The following is a 12785-nucleotide window of genomic DNA, read 5'->3' as shown; positions in this document are numbered from 1 at the left end:
TGTTGATGGCATGCCACGTCACATGCGCCCCGTTTTTTTGTGAATGCAACATTGTACACAGGAAGTGTTACTTAAGCTGATAAGTAAAATACATAGTAAAGCAAAGACAGAAAGGGAGAACAGCGAATGGAGACTCATGTGGCTTCTGTGATAGGCTCAGCTGTTTCCAAGGAGGTAGGTTGGTTGGTTGAGAGGAGGAGGAGGAGAATATTGTTTCTTGTGCCGTCAATTTGCTGAAACTTGTGTGTTTACATATGGACCCTGCTGACTTGGATCTACCTCCTCGATTTGTGTTCTCTAAAAATCCAAGTTTCGATGATAGACTATCGTAGAAAATTATTATGCACCAAAATTCCTATATTTTTTTTTTAAAAAAATGCGAATTTAGTAAAATTATTTGAATTTTAGTGACCTACTGTAACCATTCGTTTGCCTTTTTTGTGAAATATGCCCTTTTCTCCATCAAATGATAAAGTATCTCCAACTAGTGTTTTTTTATTATAAAAAGGAACTTTTCAAAATTTTAGCGGAATTCTAAGTATCGATTACACTTCTTTCAAATAATAAAAAAAAATTCCTGAGACCTAAACAGGAACAAACAAAACCATTGAAAAATAACCTCAAAATCAACGGAGACCTGTGTCTAACCAAAAGCGGCAACGTTGGCAGTGTAAATTAAGTCAAATATCCCCCATTGCGCCGAGTTTTTTTGCGTTACCTCAAGCCACTGTTTAGTCACTATTACGAAAATCAACCATTTCCAGAAAAAGGCCAACCAAAGAACATAACAAAACTTTTGCAAACTAACCATAAGACAAGAAAGGAATTTGGTTTAAAGATAACGAGACGATTGCTGAAAACAGCAGTGCAGACAACAATACGAATGCATACATACAAACGCCATCCGCCCTCCCAGATTTGGTGAGGACTACGCCTTAGTCAGAGTAACCACAAACGAAAATGTAAAACACTCACACACACACACACAAACCATAAGCAAACCGTGCAAAATAAAGTCTCTTAAGGAGCAAACGAACGAATCCTTGGATGTCTCCGAATGCACTTCACGTTAAGGTATGTCACGGAACCAGCCAATATCTTCAGCTGCTAACGACAAAAAACGAACTCCCCGGATACCCTCAACAAGCACATCACAGATTTCGCCCGACTTTGCGGAGGACGTGAACAAGTACTAGTCAAAGTTGAACAACAACAACACGAATTGCAACAATCAAAGCTTATTCGTGGCCTGTGCCTTTTAACAAATTCTCATTACAGGCGAACTTTGACATCAGGTGTAGATTATTAGCCAGACTTATGCCTCATAGGCGCTCACTCATCGTAAGGAGCCAAAACTCGAATTCCAGCGACAAAAGAAAATTATGTACAGCTGCGACTGCTTGCTGCCTGGGCTGCGTCATCCTCAAGTAGATTTTGGATTATTTTGAGGAGGCTTTACACAAAAGTGTCAAGTGTCTCTCAGAGCAGTGTTATGAAAGAGATTAAATTGGCAGGAACAATTCGAGAGACTTGCTATTGTGTTTTCGGGCGTCTTGTAGTATCTAAATAAGATAGACTTAATTATTTTTAATGAAGGCATCGAAACGGAATGCGGGGCCAACTACAATATGGGTTTTGTGCAATTCAATGCAATTTGCCTGCAAAAGTATTATTCACAAATTTGGAATTTCGAAATTATCTGGTCAGTTGTATTTTACTACACATTCTTGAAGACAGGATGAATGCAGGTAACATCAAGAGGAACTCGGTGATTAGCTGTTGTTGGCGATTCTTTTAAATACGACAGCCCAAAACTGATTAAAAAGTTATTCAAGGAAAAAATTAAAATACTAGGTTAGTGGGACGCCAGTGCACACATGTTTCTTGAGAGTAATAACAGATGTATCGAAGAAATAAAAAAAAATAATGAATAAAATTTAACTAATTGTCCAAATAGAGCTAATTTTATAGGGGTTGGGTTTTATGATATGGCCTTAGAATTCCATGATATGGTCATGGAAACATTAAAAATACATATTCGTATGCTACTTTTTGTCCTACACTGTAAGCTACAAACTCAAAATATTGTGTCTTTTGACATATACAAAATTTATTTTTCACAACACAAATCAAATTTGGAGCTTTTTTCTAAATGGATCAAAAAGATGTTTCCTCCGATGACCAAAAACTTAGTCTGTCACCAATCGATGGTTTCATCAATCAACCCATTTTTGTAGTCGATTTGAATGGCGAAGTGCAAATACAACTCGAAGGAAGCCATACGACCTCCTCAATCACAGAAAGTGAAAATGTGCAATCACCGAGAAACGTTCAATTTGATGAGGGAATCGTAAATAATCAGGTCAGTTCCCAGACTCTGCTGGCAAGGGATGGAATTGGATCAGACGAGGTTTGTGGAAGTCCCAAAATTCCTGAAAATCAGAGAGAAAATGAGGAGATAGCGGAACGTTTCAAGCAAATAATGAATATGTTTGACGCCTTCACTAAGAATTTGGAAAGTCTAGATATGTCGCCAACGCCATCTGCCGTAAAGACGGAGACAATTGTAAATATAAATGAGTTATCTGCAGGTATTTAACTGGTTTTCTTCAGAGAACATTATCACATAATAACTGCAAACGAATATTTTACTACAGATTGTGGGAAACCCCAGACTAGTTATTGCCAGAGTGAAGCAGGGGAGGTGTACTATTCATCTGGTGCCTATAATTCGGGGAATCCCAACTGCTTAGCCCTCCAGACTTCGTTCCATGAAAATGCTAGCATTGGTCAATCGTCGAAGGTGACAGTTTCCGTTTGTTCAAGTAAATCTGAATTGCTTTTATCGCTCAATAATTACACCAACGCCGACAACGTCTGTCATCGTGTTTCAACTGAGGACGACCATTCAGTAAAGAATCAGATCAAAGAAATACCATCAATTCAAAATGTTTCGCACGACGCCAGGACAGCTGATGAAGGGACCACAGTTCCAACATTCCATACCATACACATTGACACCTCGGTATTACCATCGTCAAGTGTCATGCGTCGGCCGCCAATGTGCCAGCGTCTGTGGGATTCGATAAGCGATTTCTGTGCAGCCATCTGCTTGTGCCTCCAGGTTAATAAGGAATGCATTTTTTGTTTTGCTTTCTTTGCAGCATTTGTTGTGAGCGCTTCCTTTTTGACAGCTTTCTTTTATCGTACTCTCAGCCTGAGTCCATTGCTACTGCAGCCGTCTGTTGTGCCACTCCAACCGGAAGACGGAATGGTGGAAACATTTTGAAGTGGATGCACCAAATGAAATTGAAATCTATTGCCCAAATTTGTTTGTAATTGGAAAATTCAGAATTTCTATTAAACCCCAAGAGTTCAGTGAAGCCTTCTAGCATTTGTTGCAAATTCATCTAAACTCGCAACGATTGAGATGTATGAAACGAAATCCGAATTGTTTCAATAAAAATGCAACATTATTCGAAAATTAATGTTATATCCCATAGACCATAATTTTAGCTGATTTTAAAAAAATATGGCAAAGACGAGCTACACACTTCGTTACTAAATAACAACGAAGGCACTTTTTCAAAATTTACTTTAATTTACATAGAATGGTGTTGAAAAAATAATCAGAAGCTGACAAACCTTTTGCCTGGTCAAGTTTGTCTAGCAAAAAGCTTCAAGCAGAGCGTCATAGGCCTCATTCTCTTAAATTGGTTTAAAATTTACCAAATTGTTTTCAGATGTATATGCAAGTTCTGGGATGAAACCATGGTTACCTAGTGTTCTTGTTCGCATTGTAAATATTGTCTTTGAACTTGCTGTCAACTCAACAGAACGATATTTCAATTATTCGTATAGGGCGCGTAAAATTAATGCAAAATAAATGGACCAATGACCAAAGCTATGGAGCCATAATGAGGGCAAATAAGAGGGCAAAATATGAATTATCCCAATTTAAATAATGAATTTTAGCTGGAATCGATAACCATCTGATTAAAATAACCTCACCTGTGTTATTGTAAGTACTCAGATATCCACGAAGTCTAGACAACACCTAAACATGCAATGAATTGAGTTCCAGTGTGTTACATAAATTAGTTAATTTATATTTTTTTAACAGGGACACGGAGAGGGAGATGGAGAGGGCGAAAGAACATGTCCCTCATTATCAAATTGCAGTTCCATAAATCTCTTTTTGTAAAATGAAACCGAAAGAAATTCCGTTAGATTAATTATGATTTACGATGTGTTTCAGCAATTCATGAGCGATGTGTGCTCATGTTGCAACATCGTCCTGCAGTAGTTGCGACGTTGATGAATTGCTGCACACAGCTCACATTTCGCCAAATAAACATGCAACGTCCAAATGAATGACGTGATTGTTAAAGCTGTCATGACAACCTTTTTGCTGCTGCTGCACAATGGAAAAGTGAGAGTGACTAGAGAATATTTTTCGCAATCATAAATCAGATGCACTGAATGATGGTCGACCGCTAAGTGCGCTATACGTTCAAACGAAATGGAGAAAATGGCACTGATGTTGGCAGAAACTTTAAAATAACAATTTTTTTATCATTCTGGGGGTAGATTGGACAAGGTGGAGAGTGCGTCTGGAATTATGATTTAAATAACCACACTAGAATAATGTATATATATTATCACTCAGCTGGTGGGGTCTAGGAAAAGCGAGTTAAGAAGTCATTGAGGTTCAAACTCACATCCCAGACATATGCTCTTGCCTCTGAATGAATGCTTAGATGTCACACCAAGAACCGTTCAACATGCAAACAATATTCATGGCTGTCGCGAAAAACAAGAAAGCAGTGTGAGTGCAAATAAAAAAAATAAATCACAATGAGTGATGAATAATATCACTGTGGTGATGCAATCAGTTTCAGGTAGTAATTGCAATTGCAGATTTCTTACATTAACCTCCCAACAAGAAATTGTTTGGATCGTGCTCGACACAAGGTTGTAATAATTGGTGCAATGACATAACTCCTAAACCAATTATGAAAATAATGTCTGCGTATAATGTTTGGGCAAACTTCCAGATACGAACATAGGAACTGAATGTTGTTTTTGTATTATTTCATATATTTTTGTTCTAAAATAATTTGCATCAAAAGCTCCCCAAAAGAAGGGGGTATCATAACTTTGCAACACCTTGAGGAAGTTCACTAATTCTATTCGTGATCAGTATGGAATTTTAAATTGATTTAAAACTATCCGTCCGTTTAATGAAATCAAAATAGAGGTACACTTTCCAAGTTAAATTAATGAATTGTGCCATAGATGTTTGTAGCTCTCCTATTTTGGTTAGAAATTCGGATCATAACGTTCAAAATACCGTAAAGGATGAATGTACCATTATATGTCGGTTTTTGCATTTAGGTATAGCATCCATATAACGGTATCTCCTGATTTTCGCCATCTTGACATTTGACATTTTGTTGTTTTTGTTAACCTTATCTTAACCCTTGACACTTTCTGCTATGAAGACGGCCTTTGACCCTGATTTTAGCCTCTAATCCTTGAAAAGATACAAATTTCGACTATGTGCCGTTTTTGATCTTCGAGCCTCTTGTAAAATTAAATTAACATAAAACCTTTCTTTACCTTTTTTAGATGTATTTCGAAACATTTAAATTGTAATTTGAAAACTTCATTTGAAATTGTCAACATTACATTTGTATTCTTCAATTTTTATTTCAATTATTCCATTTGTAATTCGAATCATTTCACTTTTAATTCGAAAAAGCAAATATGAAGCTAATGCAAGAAAGCCTGTGACTTTTTTTTGTTCGGAATTCCAAAGAAAATAATCTAAATTAAAATGTAAAAAATCGTTTACAAATCAATTAATTTGAAATTAAAATTGAATGTTACAATTAAAATGTTAGGAATTACAAATAGAAATCTCGAATTACAATTGAAATATTACGAATTACACAATGATTTATCGATGTTCAAATAAAAAGTTAGAATTACATGTAAAGGTGTATTTCCTCAATATTTCTCAAAGCTATGTCCATTGAAGGACATAGGTCCCTTATAATTTTGTGTTTTGTATGTACCAACTTGAAGGGTTGAAGATAACCCAAATCAGAATTTTGCACGCTGGTCTGCCCTCAAATCTTCTACTGCAAATAAAAATAAATCAATGACGGGAGATTTTCTTGACCTTCGTCGCTTGATGCGTCATTTTTAGTAACGATATTTCTCTCAGTGCCGCTGTCTTACTCCCCATGCAAGTTTCGAATGGATGAATGGTACTTTAAACATTTTCATGTGAATGGCTCACACATTGTGCAATCAATTGTCAATTTCAGTTATGCGACAGCAGCAACAATGTCGACTCAAAAAAAAAATGCGATGAGTAATGCATTCGTTTAGGAAGCAACAAAAATTGATTTAGAAAGACATGAACGCACACCCCAACCAGACGGATGAATTGGCGAATGTTTATCTCGGCAGCAGGGGCGGAGCAGCAGACGTTAGCAGTCTGAACTTGTCAAGAAGCTGAAACGTATACTCTGCACTTTGTGAGTAGCATTAACACATTTTGCTTCCATCATAAATGTCGGAAGCATTATTGAATATGTCACATTTATCCTTTCTCTCGGAGAGTATCGTTGCATCCACACAGACATGCACGTACGTACAAGCAGATCCCGCCTTTGTTCGCACATGCTAAAGTGATGGCGTTATTATGATAATGCAACTTTTATTTTTGATTCATGTGTTAGGAGCATCAAACGTTTATCTTCGAGCAAAAATATTAAATTTTATTTGTCGTCTCTGGGAGATTGCTCTTGAGTCTGGCGCTTCAGACAGCTGACTTATTAACTATTAGATGAGAATGTGACGTTGCAAAATTACAAGGAAGTATTTACCATGTTTAGAAATTCCTCACCTTTTGAAAGTTATTAGATGTAAAACTATCAGAATGTTCTGGAAAGATTTCATAGGAGGCTCCTCAATTTAAAGAGAGATATAGAGTACAAGGGTACAAACAGGTACAAAGACTTTAAAATCCTTGTAAGTGAAATGAAAGATCCTCAGCATAAATATTTTAAAATGTTGACGCTATTTTCCTAGAAAAAGACTAGGGCTAATTGGATTTCCGTAAGAGGAAAATAGTTTCGTGAAAAAAAACTTAGTTTAAAAATTCAATAAAATGAATTACATTTTTCCAAATATCGAATGCCGGAAATTCCTGACAAGTCGTGCCGCTTCAAAAGCTCATGAATTTGCTTCGTAGGTATTTCGGCAATAACAAAACAAAATCTGGTTGCAATTATTATAAAAAACAGCTTAATAACAGCCAACCCTACAGCCGCAAAGAAGGGTCTTTTTCAGAAGCCTCTTTATATTCAATGGACGAACATTTTTGGAAGCAAATATTTCGTAGTGGGTCGCCTCTTCTCCGACCGACCGGCCGACTCTTCAAAAAAACGTTTTCGCCGGATGACAAATATGTAAATTTTGCCATGGTAAAAAGAGAACACACGAGAAATTAAATACAAATAGGAAAATGTACCTACATACAGCAAAGGAGACAGGCTAAAGGGGGGGTGGCTGCGCCAGAGAAAATCTGCACTCCAAAAAACCAAGAAGAAAACGTGAACAAATCAATGCTAAGTAAGTAAATGAGTACTCAACAATTGCAGAAGCCGCTGCTTTTTTCGTTTTTGCTGAAATAAGTCTGCTGCCAACAACAACAACAAAGCAACAAAATGCTGCTGACAAAGAAACAAAAATTGCCCACCAAAAGAAAACCTTACACAAGTGTGCAATTTAAAACCCATTAAAATTTACTGTAATTCTACCGCAGAACAAAGTGTGCAAAAAAAGAGTGCAAAAAAACAATCCAGCAAAGTATATTCCTAGAGAACTCCCATTGGACATTCTGTTGGGATAGACTTAAGGATATATGCCGATTCTGTCTGAGCTGTGTTCCCTTGACAAGTAAACTACTTATAATAAAAAAGTGAAAAATAAATTGTTTTATTAATGGGGAAATTTTGATCCTACATGGTTGATTATGACGGTGGTAATTTGCATTGTAACCTTAACTGGGAACAGTAGCAGCAATAATATGCCGGAGTCAAATAAATGTTCGAAATGAGGATCATTTCGTTGCCAGGCAACAATAAACGTAAACAAGCCCTTTATAATTGTCCATTGATGTTCGCTATTTAATTTATGAATTAAAAGAAAAATAATAGTATTAAAAAGTAAAAGTTCCTGCCTCCCACATTCCTGAGGAACGAAGATTAATTTTCTAAAATAATATTATTTTGAATTCGTTTCTTCGGTAGACTTTGCAGTTGGCTTTGTTTCGAATATTACTAGCCCGATTTAAGATGATTTCAGCTAAGCTGGAGTACTTTCCAGATGCCACCAATTGGAGATCTGTTCCGATTTTATAAACCTGCATTATGCTGTTATAATTTATAGACTAGCCGAAGTAAATATTGACAATTTCATCAATATAGAATATTTTCCATCTTATCCTGACATGATTAACAGTAGTTGCTTTTATCTAAACTGAGCATAAATCTAACTTTTCTTGTTAAGTGTATTTGTATGATACTTATCGGAGGCTAGAGCGTTGCTTCAGCCCTTCATAATATTTAATTGGTCATACATATATTCATGATTCGTTCTCTTTTCAATATAAGAAGTTTAAACATAGAGTTTTTACCGAATATTCAGCATAAATCGGTCAAAAGGTGGATAAATTGTTTGGTTTTCGACGATTATTCGCTCCATTAATTTGAATTCAATTACTTGTGTGGGCATGTTTTCAATTACTCTTGACACTATCATTAAGCGTAGAACGTAGCGTTTGTTGTTGGAGCTATTGTCGGTTTTAGACACCAACCCCCCTCACCTTCATAAAAAAACTGGAATGGTTTGCACATATGTCTATTTTAAATCAGAGATTTGAAACAAATCAAATGAGGAAAATTAAGAATATTATGACAATTGTAATCAATCAAAATAAACCGCAAGCAATAACAATCAAACCCGGAAATAAATCAGGTGGTGACGATAGATAAGACAGTTAATGCTGTTGTTCAAAAGAGAACAAATTGAAAGATGGTAATCTGTAGCAGCTGGGATTTCTTCAAACTATGCTCCCTCACCATGCCCCCTCACACCCAGCAGGACGACTATTTGCTCTTACAAGAAACATTGTTTTCGTTTTTCAAAATTGGGATTTAAAATATATTTCATCGGTATTTACTTTCGATTGTTTTATTAATCCACTGTATGGTAATACTGACTCGAAAAGTAAAAAAAATGCAGGAAAGTGGACAACTTGGAAACATTTTTCCAAAAGTTTTGGTCAAAGGAAATATTTGTCAAGGAAAAAATGAAACATTTAAAATTATTATTTACTCAGCTCTTCTTTTCTTATTTGTTCTACAGCATTTCTTTTCTCTGGACGCCCTTTGGTTCAACGTTTCATACAAAGTTGTCATTAATTTATGAATTATGAAAAAAAAATTTACTTTTTCCTAGAAACTTTAACAACGTTCGTACACTTCTTACTGGTTTTTAATTGGCAAATGTAATTCTATGAGGCAGCAAGCCAAGTACCAATATGAGCGTAACGTCAGTATCTCGCTCGTTCACTCACTCACCCAGGCGGACAGACAGACAATTCACATTTCAAATGTATTTAATTAGCAAAGGTCTTTGTAATTTATTAACCTCCAACATAGGCGTAGGAGTTCTGATCTCTGAACACAGGCAATGTTAACTTAACCCCAGCCCAGCTACAGTCATATTTCACAAACAAGTACATACTGACACATACACACACACACACGGACGTATACAATGCTGCAGCTTCTTTGGGAAACCTATCAGGCAAAGAGACTTTCAGCCGGCACCGAGTTTAGGCTTAATGACGTTTGCTAACGTTAATACTAATGCAGTCGCTCGCTTACAATCGGTTAATTTGCAAAGCTAATTAAGCGCATACATAGCTCCCTCCGCACATTGGCAAATGTTTCTTTGTTCTTGGAATCGTATTTGTTTCGCAGCTTATGCATAACTCATACTTCATGTATGTTTGTTTTTGTTTCTTCAATTTAAATTTCGAGCTGAATAAAGCTTATTTCTTGAGATCATAATGCGCTGCCATAAGTGGCTCAGGTCTCACAGTAACTCCCTCAAGCATATCTGTACATGGTATTTGTTGTTGTTTTTCTGCGTGTGTGTGTGTGTGAGTTTTTTTTACAAAAATAACATGGATTAAAAAATACACAACTCATAACTATTCTTCAGTTTTTCTATATCCCACGTTTGTATATTTTTTATATGTTTTCGGAGAGACCCAGAAGCACTTGAAACCAAAAGAAGATAAAAAAAATAAAAGCAAAATACGTGGCTTAAGACATTTTTTTTCTTGTTTGCAGATACATACAGCGCACACGCTCCTGCGACGCGGTAAACTCGACAGCAAAGCATTTCGGACGATAGTAGTTTAATAGAATCGCCGATACAACAGCCCTACCTCTGATTCGTAGTGAAATTGTGAATTATTCCTCGCACTAGCAAACAGGTTTGAAAGTTAAGAGTGCCTGCTTCGCTGATATTCGGTTAGAAGCAAATATAACGTTTTTTTTTTTTTGCCCTTGATACAGTTGGCAGAATCGTTATCTGACAGATCTCGTAGTCATTGTCAATATCGGTTAACATCATTTAAATGTTGGGACGGTGGCTATTTTGTAATAGATTGCTAATTTTCGAATAGTGTTGGTGATTTTCATTTTGAATACCAAAATAGATTGAAATCAACATTAGTTTGCTTGCATTTCGAAGATCAATTTCGAATTGATTTTTATATTTTCTTCTTTTTTGCACTACGAAGTGTGCCTTAAATTCAGCTATCTGCACTAACCAAATCGTATTCTTTTTGTTAGCACTGTTGTTTTCTGACGGACATTTTCTTCCTCTTTTCCCGGTGGTAATTATGTTATTAAAAACTTCAAGTAGCGCTCTAAAAATTAGTAACAACTTCGTTCTGCAAACTTCTTCCAAATTAATAGATTTGCTTTGCATGCTTTACACCTCACTCTATGCAGTTACAGTTTTTTTTATTACAACCTATGATGTGGCAGTAGCTGAAAAAAATTACCACCATCATTCCATGCGGGGTATGGTTGCGCATTTCAATTATCCGCGGAAGAAACCTAGAATTGGAGGAACTGTTTTACGAGGATATGAACACCGATGTCTGCCCTAGCTGTCAAGCGGAAGTAGTTTGCTAAGAGCAACTAAGCAAACCCACCGCAGTTTATAATTTCCGTTTCTCATGAGTTTGCCAAACAACAAGCGAGACGTTAAAAAATTGTTAGCTTCGACCGCCGCCGCTGCCACAGCCACAGCCGATGCATACATATGGATGTATGCTTCGTGCCGAAGATGGTAATGTTTGTCCGCGTTGCAATCAACCGCTGTAGTCCTGTTTAATTACTCCAAGTGCATAATTGTTTAATGGTGGCTATTGTCCCGCCATTTATTACGAACGCTAAATCAATTTTTCCTCAGAAACTCAACGGTGTAATTAAAAAACATTTTTCATCGTATAAATATGGAGAACGGGCGGAACACAGCTAATTGCCTCTGACGTCTACCTTAGGAAGAAGTTATGAGTTGTATTTTCTTGGACATCATGGACGTGAGTCAAATAATAAATATAAACAAAAAAACAACAAAATCTGAAAAAATTACATTCATTTTTTAATGCAATTTTATTTGTTTTATAATTTTTTTTATCTCGAATCAATAAAAAGAACATTCAGCCACGGCCCACACAGCAATGGGACGACGATTGCTTCGTCCACTTTTTAATGATTTGTCATAAAATTTTAATAGCGTTATTTAATGTCAACAACTACCAGCTATGAAATTGGTAATAAAGTTTGCGCACAATCTGAGGCTCAGAGTTGTCAATGGGAAGTACGCTAGGTTTTGTTATCGGTTATACCACGGCGGACAGCAATTAAGAGACAATATATTTGGTCCAGTTTTTGATCCGAGTTTACTTCCAATATTTACCGACTTTTGTACTTAAATAAAAGTTAGAATTCAGCTATTAAATATTGAAGTTATCTGATGTGAAGTAATGTAACAGAACAGAGTGGGGTATATACGGTAATATTGTGCTTTTGGAAATATTGTTTTATAATGACCAACAACGCCAATTTTTAAGTTGTCTTCGGGGTCTCTGACCATGATCCGAGCCCTACATTGAGATAATCGTTGGCCACTAATAACAACTAACAACGAATGAAAAAAAATATCTCAGGGTTTTGTGGCGAATGGTTGACTTTTATCGAAAGTTGTTCCACCATTGACTTCAATACCAAGTTTGGAACAAAGAGGATCGTCTTTACCACGTGAGTGGCTTTCGAACACTTGTGGCGTGCTTTCTTATATTTGCTGTTCTGTTTTAGTTGTTAGATATACCGCAAACAACTATAGAGGTCCTTCGTCGTTGTGAGAATCTGTACGGTGGAAACAAATGAAAGCTTTTTGGACCCTTGTATTTTTGGGTTTCGTAACAAAAAAAAAAACAAGAAATCTAATGAAAAAAAAAATACAAAAAATATATGGTTTCGAGCGAAAATTGAATGTTTACATATCACTCTTTTACTCAAAGCATTAATTAGTTAATTAATTAAGTGATTTTTTGAGTTACTATTTTTTTAAGAGTCTTATTCTATCCTTCACTTCAATGCTGATGTTGATATCTCTAA

At 36.2% G+C, this 12785-nt stretch overlaps 2 protein-coding genes across 12 annotated transcripts in view; one reads left to right on the top strand and one right to left on the bottom strand.

Annotated features, from left to right (window-relative positions):
- LOC101901621 (uncharacterized) overlaps positions 1–12785 on the bottom strand; it is a 64754-nt gene that overhangs the window by 37389 nt on the left and 14580 nt on the right. The gene's annotated exons all lie outside the window — the stretch shown is intronic.
- Positions 2076–3484, top strand: LOC101901179 (uncharacterized). 3 transcript variants are annotated; one of them, XM_020035347.2, is made up of 3 exons: positions 2076–2591; positions 2658–3124; positions 3195–3484. In XM_020035347.2, exons 1-3 carry the CDS (start codon positions 2153–2155, stop codon positions 3219–3221), a joined length of 933 nt encoding a protein of 310 aa, XP_019890906.1. In that variant the 5' UTR covers positions 2076–2152; the 3' UTR covers positions 3222–3484. The 3 variants fall into 3 exon arrangements, with proteins under 3 accessions (XP_019890906.1, XP_005179428.1, XP_005179427.1); XM_005179371.4 differs by having other exon boundaries at positions 2077–2591; positions 3217–3484; XM_005179370.4 differs by having other exon boundaries at positions 2077–2591; positions 2658–3484.

The sequence above is a fragment of the Musca domestica genome, unplaced genomic scaffold (assembly GCF_030504385.1).
Source record: "Musca domestica strain aabys unplaced genomic scaffold, Musca_domestica.polishedcontigs.V.1.1 32, whole genome shotgun sequence".
Lineage (NCBI taxonomy): Eukaryota > Metazoa > Arthropoda > Insecta > Diptera > Muscidae > Musca > Musca domestica.
Note: the sequence above shows the minus strand (reverse complement) of the source record. Positions and strands in the feature narration are given on the sequence as shown.

What these genes read in the sequence shown, in the direction of transcription:
- LOC101901179 (XM_005179370.4), top strand. Translation starts at nt 2,153, where the DNA reads ATGGATCAAAAAGATGTTTCCTCCGATGACCAAAAACTTAGTCTGTCA. An exon ending in TATAAATGAGTTATCTGCAG is followed by an intron (nt 2,592 to 2,657) that starts GTATTTAACTGG and finishes ATTTTACTACAG; the next exon opens with ATTGTGGGAAACCCCAGACT.